The following is a 22,312-nucleotide window of genomic DNA, read 5'->3' on the forward strand; positions in this document are numbered from 1 at the left end:
AGAGGCTTTTCTTTACTGCCACCACCAGGACTGGAGGAAAACACTTAAAGTGGAAATAGTGAGATTATTTCCCTGTGTAAAAATACTAATGCTAAACCTATAGCAACCAAATGTTATACTGACTTACACACGTTACCGTTTCCATTGTATTTAAAAACGTTAGAAGGCCCGATCAAGTAAAAGTGTGTCACTTTTTAGTTTTACTATTGACTGTCAATATGGTCGGTCCTCCCAGTGAGGGGTGGCGCTGCTGAGCTATTATTTCAATCCCACAGCATCCGGTGTGTAAAGAAACATCAAACTGAAAGTGCTGGACTGCTCTCACTGTACCATATTAGGCTACATTTGCTCAATTTGGTCAAGGTAACTACTTTTATTTAACTCTCTATTACAGTTGTAACCTATTTGTTTTCAAGCCAGTCTCGAGTTGATCTTAATTTTATGGTGAGCGACAGGACTTGTTTTTATTGAGTACCTAGCTAGTTAGCACGCTAGCAACTTAGCATGCCGAGATATTGCAGATTCATTCTGTTTAGCATCTTTTAGCTAGCATCCATAAACATAGGCACAGAAAGTGGACCGCTACCAAGTAAGTGTGTCCAAAACTATTCTCTGAGGCTTATTTTGCGGCTTTGTTTTTTGCACTTTATCATTTAGTTTATTTGTGCATGTCTTTGTTGTAAGATAATGAGAAATTATAGTTATGAAATGTTGAGGAGTAGGGACTAGAAGTAAAAGACTCGATACAACTACAATTAATAGAAAATAAAGTAGAAAATATGCTTGAGTACACTATCCTACTGATTTTCTTCGTTTCTTCAGCAAAACATAACGTATTATTCTTTTTTTATTTTATTAATGTTCGACATAGAACACTATATGTGGGTAGATAAACAAATTTAGTTCAGTACAATTCTGAACCTATGCATTTCATTTAACTATTCCCAATTGTTTTGCTCACACTACAGCTTGCACACTGTAATTACATGTTATTGTATCTGTATATTTATTATATTTTATGTGTACATCCTCAACTTTGAAATAAGTCATTAGATTTAATGTTGATTCTAATTGTTTTGCAGGACAGTTTCAGTGACCTGAAAAAATGGTGAGTTTCTACACAATGTCTTTGTTTAACGAACTATGAAAGAGTTCATATATATTTTTTCAGGCCTAATAACCTGTTGTTTTTTTGTTGTTTAGTCTCGCAGATATGATTCTCGGACAACCATATTTTCTCCTGAAGGCAAGTCCCATTTTGTCCACGATTCAAATATTAAGTTATCAAAAATATGAATACTCAGTGAATGGGTCTATTTGTTTTTGTCAAATAAGTAACTCTCATTTCAAACTTTCACTTAAAAAATCACAGGACGCCTGTATCAGGTGGAGTATGCCATGGAAGCAATTGGACATGCTGGAACATGTTTGGGGATTCTAGCAAATGATGGAGTGCTGTTAGCAGCAGAGAGACGCAACATCCACAAGCTGCTTGATGAGGTGTTCTTCTCTGAGAAGATCTACAAGCTCAATGAGTGAGTGAAGTGAAGTGAATTACAGAGACTGCACCAAGTTCTTCAGGCATATTTGAATAACATGTTTTTGTAATTCTTGCCTCTTTCAGAGACATGGCCTGCAGTGTTGCTGGGATTACATCAGATGCAAATGTACTGACTAATGAACTGCGGCTAATTGCTCAGAGGTGATCTTTTTAAATTGCACCAAGTTATTATTATTATTATTAAGGTTTATTTAGATAGGGACAGATACAAAAACATAGACAAGTTTGAACAGTCATCTGATGCATGCATCATTAGCAAAAGCTAATTCACAACACTTGTCCCTAGTAGGGCTTTCGAATGAAATAAAAATACAGGTTGACATTATTAAAAAAATGAAAAAATAAATGCATTAATGAGTGCATTAATGTTCAAGTTTCATGTTTTCATTCTAGCTGTTGATAGCATTCACCAGCAACAGCTGACCAGTTAAAATTTCCCTCCAGATATCTATTGCAGTACCAGGAGCCTATACCTTGTGAGCAGTTGGTGACAGCCTTGTGTGACATCAAGCAAGCCTACACACAGTTTGGAGGTAAGATGTACAGTAGTTGCTTGGTGAACTGCTCTTCCCATTTAATGAGGCAGAAGGATGTCAGCTGGTGAACTACTTCACGTCAAAATAATTGATATTCCAAGCATGTCGTGTGTGCATATTTACACATATATAATATCAAATAAATAAAAATAAAATATATCATAATATTTTCATTGTTGTGTAAAAGCACAGAGAGATTTTTCTTTTCATTCTGTAACACTCATGTGGTTTGTCTTTAAAAGGAAAGAGGCCGTTTGGTGTTTCTCTGCTGTACATGGGTTGGGACAAACACTATGGTTTCCAGTTGTACCAGAGTGACCCCAGTGGCAACTATGGAGGCTGGAAAGCCACCTGCATTGGCAACAACAGTGCTGTGAGTCTGAAATGTCCTTCAGTTTGAAAATCATTGGGATGTTTATATGGTGTCCTCTATTTTTGGACAGTGTTGTATAAGGAGGGAAAGTGAATTATGCATGATTTTGTTACAAGTTACAAATGCAGCACTAAAGTTGGGTTACATTCGCCTGTTCCTCTGTGTCTGATGTGTTGACTTCTTGGCCCCAGGCTGCAGTGTCCATGTTGAAACAGGACTTCAAAGAAGGGGAGATGACTCTGTCCTCTGCTTTGGCTTTGGCAGTCAAAGTCCTCAACAAAACAATGGATGTCAGCAAACTGTCAGCAGAAAAAGGTGAGGATTAAAGAAGGTACTCTCTCAGAGTTTAGACGACTTCATATAAAATGTCTCACATGCACTGTTAATGCAGGAACTATACGTAGACTAGTTACAACTAAGATGTGAACCGCTCAGATAAACAATCCTCCCAATATGTCTACTTCATTATGGCCAAAGATGTGAAGTATAAACCTTCATTGAAAAACTACATTTCAGTAACACAACAGTGTTTTGTATTTACTCTCTCAGTGGAGATCGCCACCCTGACGCGAGAAGACGGGAAAACAAAAATCAAGGTTCTTAAACAGAAAGAAGTAGAGAAACTCATCAAGCTACACGAGGCTGAAGAGGCCAAGGCTGAGAAAGACAAAAAGGAGAAAGAGCAGAAGGAGAAGGACAAATGAGAGCAATAACATTTTCGTTCCCCTTGTGTCACAAAATCCTGTATTGTTTTTTCTTTTACATTAAAAGTTTGGAAATGGATCGATGTGTTGTCTTCCTCCTTGTCTCAAAATGTAATTTTTTTTAAATCCACATGTCGTTTTTCCAACAGAGTAAAAGTGTTAAAGGGAAAATAACTTTTTAAGCCCCACCTTTATCCATAAGTGCTGCAGACATTGTATACAATTTGAAAGCATAAACTACAGCCTCCAAAATCAGACCCTTTTCCTCACGGTGGAGCTGTTGGTCCTGTAATCTGTCTGTGGCATGATTTTACTTCATTTATTTAACAATTAATTATAAGACATACTTGCTGATGAACACATTTACAGCAGTGATGCGACATCACGAATGCAAGCTGCCGATAAACCCAATAGAAGAAGTAGAAAGACATTTACTTACATGTTTTTATAGCCTCGCGATGTATGTTGGCAACATAACAAAAAACAAGCAATGTCAAAGACATGACATTGCAAATGAATGAGAAAATACAGTATAACATCAAAATAAGTAACATTTACTACATGAATGATAATTTTGCATCATTGCTCATTGTGATTACATTCATTTTTAACACAAACGTTTACAAATAGGCCCAGTTCACGACTGATGTGATTCTGTCCTGTCACTTCCTCTCCTCGCCACATGATGGCGACAGCTCACTGAGGAAATCTCTTAAGGGGGACGTGACTGTTAATTAACTCTACAATAACAGAATATTTAGGCCTTTTGGTCCCCAAATTATAAAAGACAACCTCCATTCATTCCTTCATAATGAACTATTGTACTTTAGATTCAAAGAAAACATCTCACCCATATTTTGACGCTTGTTTGTGTCGGCTATTTTATTGCTACACATTCATTCTTTTCATATTGTGTTAATATGTCAGGGGCGTATTATTAAAATGGTAATTTACCAATGATTTAGTATGGTATATTAAACAGCCAGCAGTGTTGGAGATGGGGATTTAAATGTAATTTGGTGAGTTGTGTTATGTCAAAGAGCAGGTGGTGATTGTGACAGCAACTGAGTGTTTCACCAGTAATGAGCACTCGGTTACACACTGTGTAGGTGGTCATGACTGCATAGAAAACAGCTGTTAATACTGCATAGCACACGTACTGAGATGATATTTACTCTTGGTTAGACGAATCCAATTGTCATTTGTGCTACACGTAAAAACATGAATTATTTCAGGTTTAGATTTGATTTCATGTGTGGGATGAAACCGAAGAGTTTTCTCACCCAAATAAAGCAGTAACAAACTTCAGAGGGTACTGAAATAATTCATATCTTCAGGTATAGGCCATTTCCACGGTGGCTTAACAGTAACCAGTCAAATCAGTGTCAATAACAAGTGTAGTATATGAGACAGTAAATGACAATAAAGCAAAATGCATTTTCCTATGATATTGCAGCCTTAATGTGCATTATTTATTATTGTTATATTCAGATGAATTTATGCTGCATGTTAAATTGTGTAATACTATACCAATTATGTAAGTCTGCAGTTGCATTAGGGTTAGTGGTTAAGGTTAGGTTTACCCCATTTATTATAATATGTGTGTGTGTGAGAGAGAATAACTGTTGCTGTTGTAATGAGTACAACGTGTAACCCGTGTGTAACCCACAGCCTAAAGTATTATAGTCATCCACAAAGCTGTATTACAATATGCATTGTCTCATTTCCTAATAGAAGGAGTTATTATAGAGCAATACAACCATTTGATGACATTTTATAAACAATGCATGGGTCTGCATCCTGAATATAAAGTTTTAATAACAGCATTGTTCCATGTTTAGTTCCGTTTGCCTGCTCTATATGTGAGAATTTTTCCTTTTGAGTCATGTCAAGGAGTAAAACTCGCCTGCTGCAATTAAATATGAATTTAATTTTACTTTCTTCCATGCACTTAAAAAGTAAATCATCAGATTTAATGCATTTAAAGGGCACATGCAGTGAGGTCATAATGTTCACATGAGCTCTCAGAGTGGGAGGATCTTGGCATCCGAGTGACTTGAGCTGTTCACAGGCCTCCCTTCCTGAGGCCGAGTCTAAAACAGAACGCACTATGCCCACTTCACTTACACCTCCCGTCTTTAGAGTTTCAAATCTGGCAAAAGTACTGTGGCACAGTGTAAGTTTTAACTCCTTTGTGTCCAACACTTCCCTGGAACTGATGTTCTTGAACACATCACTGCTCCCTCAGAACAGTGTGTGTGTTAGGATGACCGTGATGTAAAGGCGACCCACCACTGTCCACTGTGATGAAGCAGACAGGGAGAGCAGGCCAATCTGTTGCAGTGTAAACACGTCCCAGAAAAGCACTGGAATGTCTCTGCAGTGGGAGCTGGAGTATGAGGTCAACCAGAGGCTAAGGCAGGTGGTATACATCAGAATCAAGGCTGACATCTCAGCATTAACTTATCTAAACAAGGGGCAGTCGCTATGATATCCCTCGAGCACTGGAGGAGGAGATAGGGGAGGAAGGAAGAGCAAAAAGGTGGAGTGTGAGAGGCTGAAACAGACAGAAAGGAAGGGAGGCTTTTTCTAACAATGTGCACGTCTTTCCCATTTCTACCTTAGAGTCAGAGGGGATTAACAACAGATAGCATAAGAGGCTAAGCTACGTCAGTAATCTCAATCTCATTGCTGATCTTTGAGTCATGGCCACACATCACTAACCCTAACCCAAGTGCAGGATTTTTAGATCAGAAGAGACTCACAGCATCTTAAACTCCAAACCAGAATACTGTATGTGTACAAGCTTTTAAATTGTACACATATTGTTATAAACTTTATATTTTCTCGATACATAATTCAACATACAGGTGATTTAGTGTTGGAAGTCAGAGAGTATGTCTATCAAATTAAAAGTACACGCTTAGAAAGTACACGCTTAGAAATAAAAGTGCTAAGTAGAACCATATAAGGTTATTCGGATTGGCTCCAGGTAGAACCTTTTTGGAGGATCCCTTTTGGAGGGTTCCACCAAGAACCCTTGAAAAACATTTTCTTCGGGGAAGGGTTTTTCAGAAGCAAGTGGTTCCAGGTAGAACCTCAGCCCTTGTAGAAGAACAGTTTTTTAGAACCCTTATTTCTAAGAGTGTATCACCGGGTGCTGCTCTGTTATTATGTTTTAGGTGTAAACTCCCAATTTCAAAACAATGTTAAATTCATCCATCAAGTCATGAGGAGAAGTGTACATTTCATGCTTCAGTTCAGAAAAGAAGAAGAAGAATTAGAAGCAGGTCTGTATTAGCCTGGATTTCTTTCTTCTTTCTTTCTTTCTTTCTCTTTTTTTTAAAGACAATTATCCACTTAATGAACTGGATTTAATATGATCATCTCTGAATCAGGTGACTCAATTGTGAGTTTCTGGCTAAAGGGTTCTGACTGTATTAGTTATATCAGTGGTTTGGTGTTAGGAGAATAACATTAATCCTTTAAAGAGGACAAGTCCACTCTTTGTTTTCTGAACTGATAACTGCTCAGTAAGAGCTATAACAACACATGAAGCAGTGCCAAGTGTAATTTTAATTCATGCACTATACACACTTTGATCACTAAACCCCCCAAACAAGTGTCCTTATTCAACATTACTTCTCTGACTGACTGAACCACTCACTTCAAATATCTCATTTTAAGCCAAGGCCACTCACTGGTGTGTGAAATCCTGACCTTACTGGGAATCAGGAATTAAATCATCTTCTCATCCATGAGAGTCATTTTGTGAGCAGCCTGCGAATCCTTAATATTACAGACTGGCTGCTCACCATCACATCAAGACAGTTCACCATAAATGGAGCCACAATGGCAGTAAACAGTAATTACAAGGCCTGCTGCTGATATGGCCTATTATGGAGTGGTGTATGCGGCTACTGTGTGCACACAATAGTACATCCTGTACTGACATCTTGATTTATCTGAACCAAAATGCACATTATATCATCAAAAACAGTGATGATCTGTTACCTTGGGCAATGTTTTGACCCTGATGGGGGATTACACTTATATAAAAAACATCAGGTCATGTTGTTTTTTTTAGTGTTGCAAACTCATTTTCTCTGACATAAATGATGAGTTGTGTGTTATTTATTTTTTTACTACAGTTAAAATGTTCCTCCAATAAGGATCTGCTCACCTAATAAGGTGATGCAGGGATTAACTCTTGTGTGAAGAGGTTATCAAGTAGTTAAAGGAGACATGGAAACTTCAGGCTCTTTATCCACTTTGGGACACATATGTTTCTTAATAGAACAAAACCCTAAACTCTTCTGTCTGTTATGTTTTCCAGGCAGCCAGGTCTAAGTAGCTTCAACTTCTTAAGTTCATTTATATACCACTCCTGAATACCGTGTTCACAAATCTATATATAAAGAAAGTTGCGTCTGTCTGTGACAGGCATATCTTGCTGACCGTTAGTCAGATCGCCCTAAGACTTTGGATATGGGTTGAGCATGGCCCAATGGTTAGCATCCTTGATTTTGAATTTTTTTGGAGTAATTTTAAGTTTCGCTGATTTATCACACTACACCAGGCAGGCAGCGGCTCATCAGCAGCAGCTGCGCTGTCTGGAGCGGGGATGTGGGAGTGAAGAGGTTGTTCTCACGGTGGGTGAGACATTTTCACACGGTTCACCGCAGAACATGGTGTTATACTGTTAAACGACAAAGTCGATGTCAATTCACCAAAACGCGAGCACATATTAATTTTTCATTAGCATGCTAACTAATTTGCGACTAACTTGGGGAACCTGTTTCCAAAGGTAAGCTAGTGAGGCTACGATAAGCATTAGCGTACCAACCTCATTAGGCACAACGCAAATGTTTTTCGTTTACGATTAGCATTAGCGTAGCTAGCTGTTGTGGCTGACAACTAATGTTGATTTCCCCAATCCAGTCACATGCTTTTATAGTAGATACAATGTGGCCATGTTACCTAGTTTAGTGGCTTGAGTGGATTTTTCTGTATTTATATTATCTTCTTACTACAAAAAAGCAACTAAATATTTATAGATTCAGAGATTATATGAATACATTCTTATACACAGTGTTGCTCAGTAGAATCTCCGATATCTGTGTAATTTCACTTCGTTGCACCCTGTATTGCACAATAATGTCCTAAACGTGCCTAAACGTACAGACAAATCAGTGTTCACGCGGTGACACGTGTCTTTTCTTTATACAGTGACGTCAGAAACTCTCAGCAGGTGTTCATCACCTCTCTTTAATATCTTTCTGCTCCATGTGACCTCAGTCACCTTGACTCACCCAACTGCAGCTGGCCACACTGGCTGCATGAGGTACCTTCAATGGGCCTTTTGTTTCCCCTTTATCAACTCCAAAACAATACTCTGATTTATTAAATATATCATATACAATATACAGCCACGTGCCCAGACCTATCATTTCATATTTGACTTTCAAGACATCTTAGGAAGACATTTTCATCTGCTAATACAACTCAAATGATCTTTAATGGTTAAAAATGATAAGAGCGGTATAAATATGCAGTATTAAACATGCAATATGAGTTCCTGTTGCTCTTCCGTCATTGAGATTTTGTCCTGATTGAATGAAGAAGTTGCAGAGCGAAAAGTTTGAGAAGTTTTCAGCCATGTCTTCGTCCATTGTCTCAACTGGAACATTTTCCACCCCCCCCCCCCCTTTAAAAGTACAACTCCCCCAGAAACTCAGTCTGTTACATTTTTGATAAGAGATGAGTCCTGGAAACAGCGGGTGGCATCTAAATTATGCAGCCGTCCACATCCTCTTAGGGGCAAAAGTAGAGCTAGGCTGAGTTGTCAAAGGGAACAAGCCATGACAGGCCTGTGTGTGGGGTGGTGGTGGTAGTGAACATGCATAATGAATGGAGCTAAGTATGCGTCAGATGGAGGAGCTGAGTGTAGGCGATGGAGGACGATGGGATGATGCCAACTTATTGGCTGCCTATGAGTAATGCACTTCACCACCCCCCCACCCCTAAATTCATTCTCCCTCAGTTCCACCATTTATGGCCCACTCCTTTCAACCCGACATATGCCATGGTCCTAAAATGTCCACCTGAACTACAGAACATAAAAAATCCTGCGTTCACTTTGCAGCAAACACAGCACATGAATAATATTTTTGAACAGACTGCACTTTCTGGGAGTGAGGTGGATTTTCAAAAATAATCCAGATTTTCTCTTTCAGTAACTTTGTTGTGTGCGACAATGAAGGCAGTCTCTTTTATGAAATGCTTAAAGCGTTCTGTATGTCCATATATTTGGCCATTTAGGTAAATTCTCTATCCGGTGCATCTTATTTTCCTTCTAGAAGAAGAAGAAGAAATACTGAACATGACTGAAATCTCAGGCAATTTCTGTCTTCAGCAAGAGGTTTTTTCTTGAAAACTAGAAAAGCACTCAGAGAGCACAGACCTCCGCCAAGGCAGCTCAGACCCCCACAAAATAGCGATAAATGTAGTGATATCGTCTATGGATCACACCCGAAATTGAATCACGACTTTTCGAGTTATGTTGATAACAGACAGACAAACACACAAACAAATTCCGGCAAAAACATTTACTTTTTGGCGGAGGTCAAAAGTGTATGATAAATTTAAACAGATACGAGTTTGTCTCACAGTAGTTTAATTATAGCAGTTCAATATGTGTAGATGGTTATTGGCTTTTCCCCTTAGATTATTATTCCGGCTTGATGTCTTTAATTTAAGAAGTCTTTTCTTACCTTGTATGAGTGTATCTCTACATGATTCACCTGGTTTACATTCATTCAAAGCTTTCACGGAATGAGTCTGTGTGTCATCGCCTCTCTTAATATTTAGCTCTTCTGGAGTCATGACTTTTTAACCGAGGGAAAAGTCAACTTTTGTCCCACTTCTCTTCGAGCAGCTCGCGTGAACTGTGTTCAAACACGATGTTGAAAACACTCCAGGTTTATCTTCACATTATCCTCGATTTCTGTTTGAAAAAATGAACAGTATTGTTTCGGAAAAATAACTTTTGTACTTTGTTTTATTGCTGCAGTTGTAAACATGTTCTCCTCCCTCCTTTAAAACATTAAGTCAATCTCCTCCAAACTATTCTGTTTGACAGATTATTAATAGGTTCCTTTTAACCTCTAACTGTGGATTATTGTAAGCATAAAACACACAAATGACTTTTCCAGAAACACAACATCATGTGCAACATGAATGCCAAACTGACACTATGATGCATAACAGAAAAAAAACTTGACTGTAAATCCTTTTATAAAAGAAATAGGTAACACTTTACAATAAGGGTCCCTTAATTAATGTTAGTTACTAACTAATGCATTTAGTAATCATTCGTTATGTGTTACCTGGATGAGCATGAATAAACAATTAATTCAGGTCTTAATTAATCATTTACTAATGCTGTGCTGTGTATGTCATCAGGTAGCCCTTACCTAACCTTATGTAAGGTATTTCTTAACATTAATAACCTGACCTAACCCTTAATAAGTGCCTCGTAAGCATTAATTAACCATAGTTAACCATTACTGAATGCTTTTTGCATTCCCTTATTTTTAAAGTGTAAACGCATAACATGAACAAAAGTAACAATATGGAAAGGGGGCCTCGATCTACCCAGTCTTACACGACATACTTAAGTATGACTTTTTTGCCTAATTTTGGACGGCATACGAACCTGTGACTTTTTTGTCAAATTTTGGACGACATACTGATGTATGACTTTTTTGTCAAATTTTGGATCTAAATTTTTTTTTGTCAAATTTTGGACGACATACTATACAGACTTTTTTGTCAAATTTTGGACCAATTTTTTTTTTGTCAAATTTTGGACGACATACAATACTATGACTTTTTTTTAAAACAAATTTTAGATGACATTTTATACTATGACATTTTTGTCAAATTTTGGACCAACATTTTTTTTGTCAAATTTTGGACAACATACGATATTATGACATTTTGTCAAATTTTGGACCTATATTTTTATTTTTTTGGACGACATACTATACTATTACGTTTTTGTAAAATTTTGGACCAAAACAAAATTAATATTTCGGACATTGAGGTCGACGACATTTTGATCACATTTTAGACTAAAAAAAGATTTTCAGAAAAATTGTCAGATTTTGGCCGAAATAGTGTAGTATGACATTGTGGTCGACGACATAGTATAGTATGACGTTTTGGTCACATTTTGGACTAAAAAAAATGGTTCAAATAATTTTCAGATTTTGGACTACATAGTATAGTATGACGTTTTGGTCACATTTTGGACCAAAATTGTTTTTTTTAAAAAAAGGTCAGATGTTGGCCACAATAGTTTAGTATGACATTTTGGTTGACGACATAGTATATTATGACGTTTTGGTCACATTTTGGACTAAAAAAAGATTTTCAAAAAAATTGTCAGATTTTGGACGAAATAGTATCGTATGACATTTAGGTCGACGAAATAGTATAGTATCACGTTTTGGTCACATTTTGGACTAAAAAAAACTTTTCAGAAAAATTGTCAGATTTTGGACCTATATTTTATTTTTTTGGACGACATACTATACTATTACGTTTTTGTAAAATTTTGGACCAAAACAAAATTTATATTTCGGACATTGAGGTCGACGACATTTTGATCACATTTTAGACTAAAAAAAGATTTTCAGAAAAATTGTCAGATTTTGGCCGAAATAGTGTAGTATGACATTGTGGTCGACGACATAGTATAGTATGACGTTTTGGTCACATTTTGGACTAAAAAAAATTGTTCAAATAATTTTCAGATTTTGGACTACATAGTATAGTATGATGTTTTGGTCAAATTTTGGACCAAAATTGTTTTTTCAAAAAAATGGTCAGATTTTGGCCGAAAAAGTGTAGTGTGACATTGTGGTCGACGACATAGTATATTATGACGTTTTGGTCACATTTTGGACTAAAAAATTGTTTTCAAAAAAATGGTCAAATTTTGGACGACATAGTATAGTATGACGTTTTGGTCTAATTTTGGACCAAAATTGTTTTTTCAAAAAAATGGTCAGATTTTGGTCGAAATAGTATAGTATGACATTTTGGTCGACGACAGTATAGTATGACGTTTTGGTCCAATTTTGGACCAAAATTGTTTTTTCAAAAAAATTGTCAGATTTGGCCATAATAGTGTAGTATGACATTGTGGTCGACGACATAGTATAGTATGACGTTTTGGTCACATCTTGGAATTAAAAAAAATTGTTCAAAAAAAGTTGTCAGATTTTGGACTACATAGTATAGTATGACGTTTTGGTCCAATTTTGGACCAAAATTGTTTTTTCAAAAAAATGGTCAGATTTTGGCCGAAATAGTGTCGTATGACATTTTGGTCGACAACATAGTATAGTATGACGTGTTGGTCACATTTTGGACTAAAATTATTTATTCAAAAAAATGTTCAGATTTTGGACGACATAGTATAGTATGACGTTGTGGTCGACGACATAGTATAGTATGATGTTTTGGTCACTTTTTGGACTAAAGAAAGATTTTCAAAAAAATTGTCAGATTTTGGACGAAATAGTATCGTATGACATTTTGGTCGACGACATAGTATATAGTATGACGTTTTGGTCACTTTTTGGACTAAAAAGATTTTCAAAAAAATTGTCAGATTTTGGACGACATAGTATAGTATGACGTTTTTGTCCAATTTTGGACTAAAAAGATTTTCAAAAAAATTGTCCGATTTTGGCCAAAATAGTGTAGTATGACATTTTGGTCGACGACAGTATAGTATGACGTGTTGGTCACATTTTGGACTAAAATTATTTATTCAAAAGAAAATTTCAGATTTTGGACGACATAGTATAGTATGACGTTTTGGTCCAATTTTGGACCAAAATAGTTTTTTCTCAAAAATGGTCAGATTTTGGCCGAAATAGTGTAGTATATTTTGGTCGACGACATAGTATAGTATGACGTTTTGGTCCAATTTTGGATCAAAATTGTTTTTTCACAAAAAGGGTCAGATTTTGGCCGAAATCGTGTAGTATGACATTGTGGTCGACGACATAGTATAGTATGACGTGTTGGTCACATTTTGGACCAAAATTGTTTTTTTTAAAAAAAGGTCAGATGTTGGCCACAATAGTTTAGTATGACATTTTGGTTGACGACATAGTATATTATGACGTTTTGGTCACATTTTGGACTAAAAAAAGATTTTCAAAAAAATTGTCAGATTTTGGACGAAATAGTATCGTATGACATTTAGGTCGACGAAATAGTATAGTATCACGTTTTGGTCACATTTTGGACTAAAAAAAACTTTTCAGAAAAATTGTCAGATTTTGGACCTATATTTTATTTTTTTGGACGACATACTATACTATTACGTTTTTGTAAAATTTTGGACCAAAACAAAATTTATATTTCGGACATTGAGGTCGACGACATTTTGATCACATTTTAGACTAAAAAAAGATTTTCAGAAAAATTGTCAGATTTTGGCCGAAATAGTGTAGTATGACATTGTGGTCGACGACATAGTATAGTATGACGTTTTGGTCACATTTTGGACTAAAAAAAATTGTTCAAATAATTTTCAGATTTTGGACTACATAGTATAGTATGATGTTTTGGTCAAATTTTGGACCAAAATTGTTTTTTCAAAAAAATGGTCAGATTTTGGCTGAAAAAGTGTAGTGTGACATTGTGGTCGACGACATAGTATATTATGACGTTTTGGTCACATTTTGGACTAAAAAATTGTTTTCAAAAAAATGGTCAAATTTTGGACGACATAGTATAGTATGACGTTTTGGTCTAATTTTGGACCAAAATTGTTTTTTCAAAAAAATGGTCAGATTTTGGTCGAAATAGTATAGTATGACATTTTGGTCGACGACAGTATAGTATGACGTTTTGGTCCAATTTTGGACCAAAATTGTTTTTTCAAAAAAATTGTCAGATTTGGCCATAATAGTGTAGTATGACATTGTGGTCGACGACATAGTATAGTATGACGTTTTGGTCACATCTTGGAATTAAAAAAAATTGTTCAAAAAAAGTTGTCAGATTTTGGACTACATAGTATAGTATGACGTTTTGGTCCAATTTTGGACCAAAATTGTTTTTTCAAAAAAATGGTCAGATTTTGGCCGAAATAGTGTCGTATGACATTTTGGTCGACAACATAGTATAGTATGACGTGTTGGTCACATTTTGGACTAAAATTATTTATTCAAAAAAATGTCAGATTTTGGACGAAATAGTATCGTATGACATTTTGGTCGACGACATAGTATATAGTATGACGTTTTGGTCACTTTTTGGACTAAAAAGATTTTCAAAAAAATTGTCAGATTTTGGACGACATAGTATAGTATGACGTTTTTGTCCAATTTTGGACTAAAAAGATTTTCAAAAAAATTGTCCGATTTTGGCCAAAATAGTGTAGTATGACATTTTGGTCGACGACAGTATAGTATGACGTGTTGGTCACATTTTGGACTAAAATTATTTATTCAAAAAAAATTTCAGATTTTGGACGACATAGTATAGTATGACGTTTTGGTCCAATTTTGGACCAAAATAGTTTTTTCTCAAAAATGGTCAGATTTTGGCCGAAATAGTGTAGTATATTTTGGTCGACGACATAGTATAGTATGACGTTTTGGTCCAATTTTGGATCAAAATTGTTTTTTCACAAAAAGGGTCAGATTTTGGCCGAAATCGTGTAGTATGACATTGTGGTCGACGACATAGTATAGTATGACGTGTTGGTCACATTTTGGACTAAAATTATTTATTCAAAAATGTTTTCCAATTTTGGACGACATAGTATAGTATGACGTTTTGGTCACATTTTGGACTAAAAAATTGTTTTAAAAAAAATGGTCAAATTTTGGACAACATAGTATATAGTATGACGTTTTGGTCTAATTTTGAACCAAAATTGTTTTTTCAAAAAAATTGTCAGATTTTGGTCGAAATAGTATAGTATGACATTCTGGTCGACGACATAGTATAGTATGACGTTTTGGTCCAATTTTGGACCAAAATTGTTTTTTAAAAAAAAAATTCAGATTTTGCCCGAAATAGTGTAGTATGACATTGTGGTCGACGACATGGTATAGTATGACGTTTTGGTCACATTTTGGACAAAAAAAAATTGTTAAAAAAAATGTTCAGATTTTGGACGACATAGTATAGTATGACATTTTGGTAAAATTTTGGTCGACGACATAGTATAGTATGACGTTTTGGTCCAATTTTGGACCAAAATTGTTTTTTCAAAAATATTGTCAGATTTTGGCCATAACAGTGTAGTATGACATTGTTTTTCGACGACATAGTATAGTATGACGTTTTGGTCACATCTTGGAATGAAAACATTTTTTTCAAAAAAAGTTGTCAGATTTTGGACGACATAGTATAGTATGACGTTTTGGTCCAATTTTGGACCAAAATTGTTTTTTCAAAAAAATTGTCAGATTTTGGCCGAAATAGTGTCATATGACGTTTTGGTCACATTTTGGACTAAAAAAATGTTTTCAAAAAAATTGTCAGATTTTGAACGACATAGTATAGTATGACGTTTTGGTCACATTTTGGACTAAAAAAATGTTTTCAAAAAAATGGTCAGATTTTGGCCGAAATAGTGTAGTATGACATTTTGGTCGACGACATAGTAAAGTATGACGTGTTGGTCACATTTTGGACCAAAATCATTTATTCCAAAAAATGTTCAGATTTTGGACGACATAGTATAGTATGACGTTTTGGTCAAATTTTGGACCAAAATAGTTTTTTCCAAAAAATTGTCAGATTTTGGCCGAAATAGTGTAGTATGACATTGTGGTCGACGACATAGTATAGTATGACGTGTTGGTCACATTTTGGACTAAAATTATTTATTCAAAAAAATGTTCAGATTTTGGACGACATAGTATAGTATGACGTTTTGGTCCAATTTTGGACCAAAATAGTTTTTTCAAAAAAATGGTCAGGTTTTGGCCGAAATAGTTTAGTATGACATTGTGGTCGACGACATAGTACAGTATGGTGTTTTGGTCAAATTTGGACCAAAATTGTTTTTTCCAAAAAATGGTCAGATTTTGGCCGAAATCGTGTAGTATGACCTTTTGGTCGACAACATTGTATAGTATGACGTTTTGGTCACATTTTGGACTAAAAAAAATTTTTTCAAATTTTTTTCAAATTTTGGACGACATAGTATAGTATGACGTTTTGGTCACATTTTGGACTAAATTTTTTTTGTCAAATTCTGGACAACATACTAAAGTATGACTTTTTTGCCAAATTTTGGACGACATACTAAACTATGACATTTTTGGATGACATGCTAATCAATGAAATTATTAAAAAATAAATGTATGCATCCATAATGATCACTAATTACAATGTTAAACTTGGAATAATGTTGAATAGTTTAATAACTAACTATGAGTAGTAAACATTAATGAACTGATTTTTATTAATGCATCAACTGGTATGTTAACTTATACTAAGTAATACATAATAATGATTGTTAATATATTATTAAACAGTTAACTAATGCTTAATAATGTACTAACTAACGGTAATTAAGGAACCCTTATTGTAAAGTGTTACCAAGAAGGATGTAAATGTTTTTTTTTTCTTGTTTTTTTTTAAATGATTGCTAACTTACTGTACTGTCATTGTAAACGTATGGTTATGTTTATTAATATATAGGCCAACAACAATAACCCCATTCATAGAATTAACAAATATAGCACTACTCATCTTTACCCTGATTATTGTCTACACATGAGCAGGACAAAGATGATATAAGATGGCTATGATAAGTATAACTGTGAGAAATAAGATCCACACTGAGGAGGTCAAAAGCTCTGGATAAGAGATCTGCTACGATGTTATGGCCAAAAATGTTAGTTTATCCAACAATGTGGTTGAAACAATAAATACCGTTATTAAATCACATTAATATCATATCAAAATGGCAGCCACCTAGGTCTGCGTTCAGTACAAAATGTCCTGTGATCCTCCAGCTCTCAACATCACAGCCAGACCGGGAAATCCCACAAGACTGCAGTGCTGCTCAGCTGAGTCTCCTAACCAAGTTTAATATTTGATGAAATTAGTTCTGCTTACTGCATCTGTGCTCTTCTGCTGAATGCCTCGCAGCCTTAAACAGCAATCTGAATTCTCCTTTGCAGTTAATGGTTGGCGTGTTTCACTTGTAATGAGTGACAATTTAAAGCTATTTGGAAAGAAATCACTGCTTTAAGAAAATATTTTAGCGGGTTGTAGCAGTTACTGTGAGAAATATCCAACTGTATTGACAAAAGAATATACTGATGCTCACATTATGCACGTGCATCATGTCCAAACATGTTAAAGGGATAGTTCAGTTACCTTTGGCTGTTATAATTTGCAGCCATAAACAACATATGGAACCAGTCCATGTAGTAATCTTAAATCACAACACCAAAATATGCCTAAACTATATGAATTATAAAATGAAGGAGTCAAACTTGTTGTAATTTTCCTTACTGACTCGCCATATATAGAAAAATAGCTAACACAATAGATAAAATATTGATATCACTCAGAACTTAACGACTGGACTGGTAATTCTATGTAATTATTCTTCCTCAAATACTATGACTAAATATCCCAGTGGCTGTTTACTCTTAGAAATAAGGGTTCCAAAAGGGTCCTACAAGGGCTGAGGTTCTACCTGGAACCATTTGCTTAACAAAGAAATGGGTTTTCAAGGGTTCTTGGTAACACTAATGGTTCCAGTAAGACCCATTTTGATTCTGGAGACAAAAAGTGTTCTCCTATGAGGACAAGCCGAAGAACCTTATATGGTTCTACTTGGCACTTTTATTTCTAAGAGTGTAGTATATAAGAACTATAATGAACTCTCTTTATATATAGTATAATGCAGGAAGGAATAACCAGCAGCAGAAATGAGGAAAAGCAAAGACATTTCATTTGTACCAGCCAAACCGTAAGCGATTAAAACCAGGAATCATTCAGTGTTCATCTGTTTGTCACTGCAATGTAATAAATTACAGATGTCACACTCCAAAGTTTAAACTAAGGGTTCAGGATGAGCGAAGCAGTGTAAAACGCTAATGTTTATTTGGAACAGGTTGATTTAGTGTCTTTGAGTGGGACTGAACGACATCCTGCTGCTATTAGCTGCTTTGTTATTGTCCATGAGATGAGAGCCATGTCTGAGGTCTGTGCAGCTGAGCAGGAACAGGAGAATGTGAGTTGAACATGTGTTTGGATTGGAGATCAGTGATTGATGCTCTGTGAAGTTTACCTGACATCACCACCAAAGGTCCTCCTGAACTTAAGACTGCACCACAGTTGTGAATGCAAGTCTCTGGCCAAACAAAGGTACGTTGCTTTCCATTTTGTCATTGCTCTGTGGACACATGCAGGATGCAGAATACATTCCCCTGGCCACTTTATTAGGTACAGCAGTTAAACTGCTTGTTAGCACAAATATATAAACCTGTCCATCACATGGAAGCAATGCAATACATTTAGATGTAGATATGCTGAAGAATGGGGGAAAGAAAGGTGGATTAAGTGACTTTGAACGTGGCCTCGTTGTTGGTGCAAGACAGGCTGGTCTGAGAACTTCAGAAACTGCTGATCTACTGGGATTTTAACACACAACCATATCTTGGGTTTAACAGAGAATGGACCAAAGAAATTATATTAAATTCTTCTATTCTATACTTTATTAGTTGTCCTGCGTACCTAATAAAGTGGTCAGTAAGTGGTTTGGCAAACAAATAAAAATGAATAGTTTGCATTTCATAAACAGAGTTAAGTCAATGAGTCATGAGATGTATTTAGGAGCAAAAGGTGAAATAAATGATTAGAATCACTGTAACAGGAACATGAATGACAGGAAATCCAAAAGTACAAAAATAAGATCAAACCATGTGATTACCCACATTGTGCAATAAAGTTAAAGCGAAACTAGACTGGAAGTTCCAATTAACGCTGTTTTTTAGTGTGTATCTGCGTCTTTACCTTGTTTATGAAGCCCTGAAGATTCGAAACAAACAGTTCAGCCACTGCTGAGAACGCTGTGTTTATTGTAATCTCGGGCTCAGCGAGATCTCTGAAAATCCCATTATAGTTACGTAAACATCGTTTCTCCGGAACAGCCGATCCTCCTGCTCCGGGCACTAGTCCGGTCACATCCGGTTGCGTACATTGAACCGCAGAAGAAGAATAACTTCCGTTGTGGAGGTGTTTCACGAGTGACAGTGTCTTCTGACGCTGGGTCTGACTCCGGGTCAAAGTCATAAAAGGGACTGCAGTGAGGAGTCGTGAAGAAGCTATTTTTAAACATTGTTAAAACAATGTTATGATAATGAATAGCAGTGCATCCACCGTTTCAGAGGGGGGAGCTGCGCTTCTGAGAGCGGGTGTGCTGATATGTCACTTCCGGGTTGAGAGATTTGAGTCTCAAGTCTCGCGGCTGGGAAACACCGTAAGAAAAGAGGAGTTATATCGGCTCGTTTACAGCAACTCGGAGGTTTTTGACCATTAAAACAAGTTAATGTATGTAAGTAGACCTCCATGACCACTCTTTGTGAGCTTTAATAAATCCCTCCTCATCCATGTTAGCAAATGAAAAACAATTCAAGATTCAAGATTCAAGATTTTTATTTGTCACATGTGGATGTACAAGTACACCCCAGTGAAATGACATTGCAAAACAAGCCCCTCTGTGCAAATGTGAAGCACTTATAAAATAAAATCAAATAAGATAAAGTAAAGTAGAGTAAAAATATAATAAAATAAAATAAAATAAAAATAAAATAAAAATGATGTCATTGCTCCACTGACTCCAAATGACATCTCCAGCTCTGGATGGCAAACTCATATATATATATGTTTGGCTTTGTTAATATAAACAAGCCAAAATATATACAGTAAGTTTACAGTTCATGGTGTGGACCAAAAACAAAGTACTGACTTTATGAAAAGATGGCAGTTTGGGTGAAAATAAAAACGTCCTTAAAACGGGGAATCATTGTTTCGTTATTTTTAAACCGCAATTTATGTGAATTATTGCAAGTATGTGCCTCAAATAAATAACTTTAGTTTTGCTGGTAACACTTTAGAAAAGGGAACACATGCATTTAAGTAGCATACTAGCCCTTTATTAGTAAATATTAAGCACGTATTAAGCACCTTATGTAGGAAAAATCTTAATTCATGTTGTAATAGAGGTAGAATACGGTTATGTAGAATAAGGTGTTAATACATGTTTAATGATTACTAATAAAGGTGCTACTTATATATGTTCCTAAGCACCTGGTGAATATGTGTTCCCATATTTTGTGCAAAACATATCACATAGTCCACAACTTTTATATCCTTCACACAACACAGAAATAGCACAGTGCTCTTAGCCAGCACTGGTGGCAGACAGAAGCATGTTAGTCTGTCAACACAATGTTCTGAAAGCCTCTAACAGTGTCTATAAAATGTCTATAAAAATCCCAAGAATAACGTATTTGTGTTGAATAATGGCGCTGCACGTCTAAGAGCATGTTTATTTTATCCTATTCTTCTGTTCTTCATTACACAGGAAACCTCAAATAAGGGTCTTTATTTGGCCTTCACTAATACATGCAAAAGGTGTGTCTTCTCTGAATCCTTCCCAGAGACAGACTAAGGAGAGAGGAATCATAATCTCACAGCTGCCTCTAAACAATGTCCATGATTTATTCAAAAAAATCCAAAAGGAGAAATATGATGGTATCCAGCAGCAATAATGAATGGTATTGTTAATTCAAATTAAATTAAAGGTCCCATATTATGCAAAATCAACTTTTTAATCATTTAAATCCTTATATTTGGGACTCAGGAGGCCCTATCAGTCACCAAAGTGTGAAAAAAGATGACTCACACATGTTTGTGTGGTCCTCCTCAGTCCAAATACAGGAGATGAAACACGCAATGTTGACTTCTGCACTCACTGGGACGTCACAATACGCTAAATTCCTGGTGATTGTTGTCTCGCGGAGCTCCTCTTTGACTGTAACACACGAGAGTGCTGGCGAGGGCAACGGTATCCGAAAACCGGAAGTCCACGAAAAGTTCTGTTCTTGGCTCCACAGTGCAGCACAGACGGCAATGTGCCTGCTAGAGCCTGCAAATTATCACTTTTCCCAATGCTAACTGTTGTTAGCTCCCTGTAGCCTCTGTGGCTGATGTCATTTCCTGGCCCTTAAGTTTAAGGTGGACCTTTAAGGTGGACCTTTAAGGTGGACCTAAAAAGATACTACTAAACAGAGCGTTCAGAACAGGGCTGTTTTGGCAGGGTGATTGAACTGCTGTGGTGCTTCATCCTTATGGTATTTTGACCAAAGCATGTCACAGACATGTTCATTAGGACACCAGGGAACTAGGTTAACTTGGAGAAATAGGGTATAATATGACTCCTTTAAATGAGTCTTATGTGTTAACAGCACAGAGCGAGCCGCAGGTAGTTTACATTCCAGCACCCACAGAGGACATGAGCGTGTCTCATCAAATAGTGTCCAAACACTGCATTCACACTGGTTATAGTCCACGTCCTTTCTGTTTGGGTGAAGAATGCGGTGCCTTTTTATCTGAAGATGTTGTTTTTAAAATCTCTGCGCTGGTTAAACTACACTTTAATGGATTTAGATATTAGTCCTAAAAACAAACCCAACAGCACAGAGGAGTTTTAGTCTGGGTCGTCTCTGTCTTTCCCTTGAGCCATTTCAGTTTTATCAGGCACATCTAAATTTACAGATCGGGAAACTTGTGTTGACGTCTTTCCTCTGTCTCTGGTCCAGCACTGTCCACTAATCTCTACCTTCTGAGGAAGGTTTGTTATGTCCCAAAAAACGTGTTTACATATTTCAGTAAGCGTTAGGCAGCAGGCCAAGACGCAAGCTGTTTTTGGTGCAATTTCAAGATTTGTTTTTAAAATAGGATGACATAAGAGAAGAACTTTGTGAATTCCTACAGAGGTATAGAGGTTTACTGTTATACATTATTATTATTATTTTAGAGTTACGATTTAAAGCTGCAGTGCATACAC

General features: G+C 36.2%; 1 protein-coding gene across 1 annotated transcript; it reads left to right on the forward strand.

The window, feature by feature from the left end:
- The first annotated feature begins 261 nt into the window (after nt 1-261).
- On the forward strand, nt 262-3,247 carry LOC310936359 (proteasome subunit alpha type-4). Its single transcript, XM_083900410.1, has 9 exons — nt 262-363; nt 1,083-1,108; nt 1,204-1,246; nt 1,373-1,535; nt 1,625-1,702; nt 2,006-2,094; nt 2,340-2,470; nt 2,662-2,785; nt 3,020-3,247. Exons 2-9 carry the CDS (start codon nt 1,106-1,108, stop codon nt 3,172-3,174), a joined length of 786 nt encoding a protein of 261 aa, XP_083756536.1. The 5' UTR covers nt 262-363; nt 1,083-1,105; the 3' UTR covers nt 3,175-3,247.
- The last annotated feature ends 19,065 nt before the right edge of the window (nt 3,248-22,312 follow it).

This window comes from Microchirus variegatus (genome assembly GCF_963457635.1).
Source record: "Microchirus variegatus genome assembly, chromosome: 14".
Lineage (NCBI taxonomy): Eukaryota > Metazoa > Chordata > Actinopteri > Pleuronectiformes > Soleidae > Microchirus > Microchirus variegatus.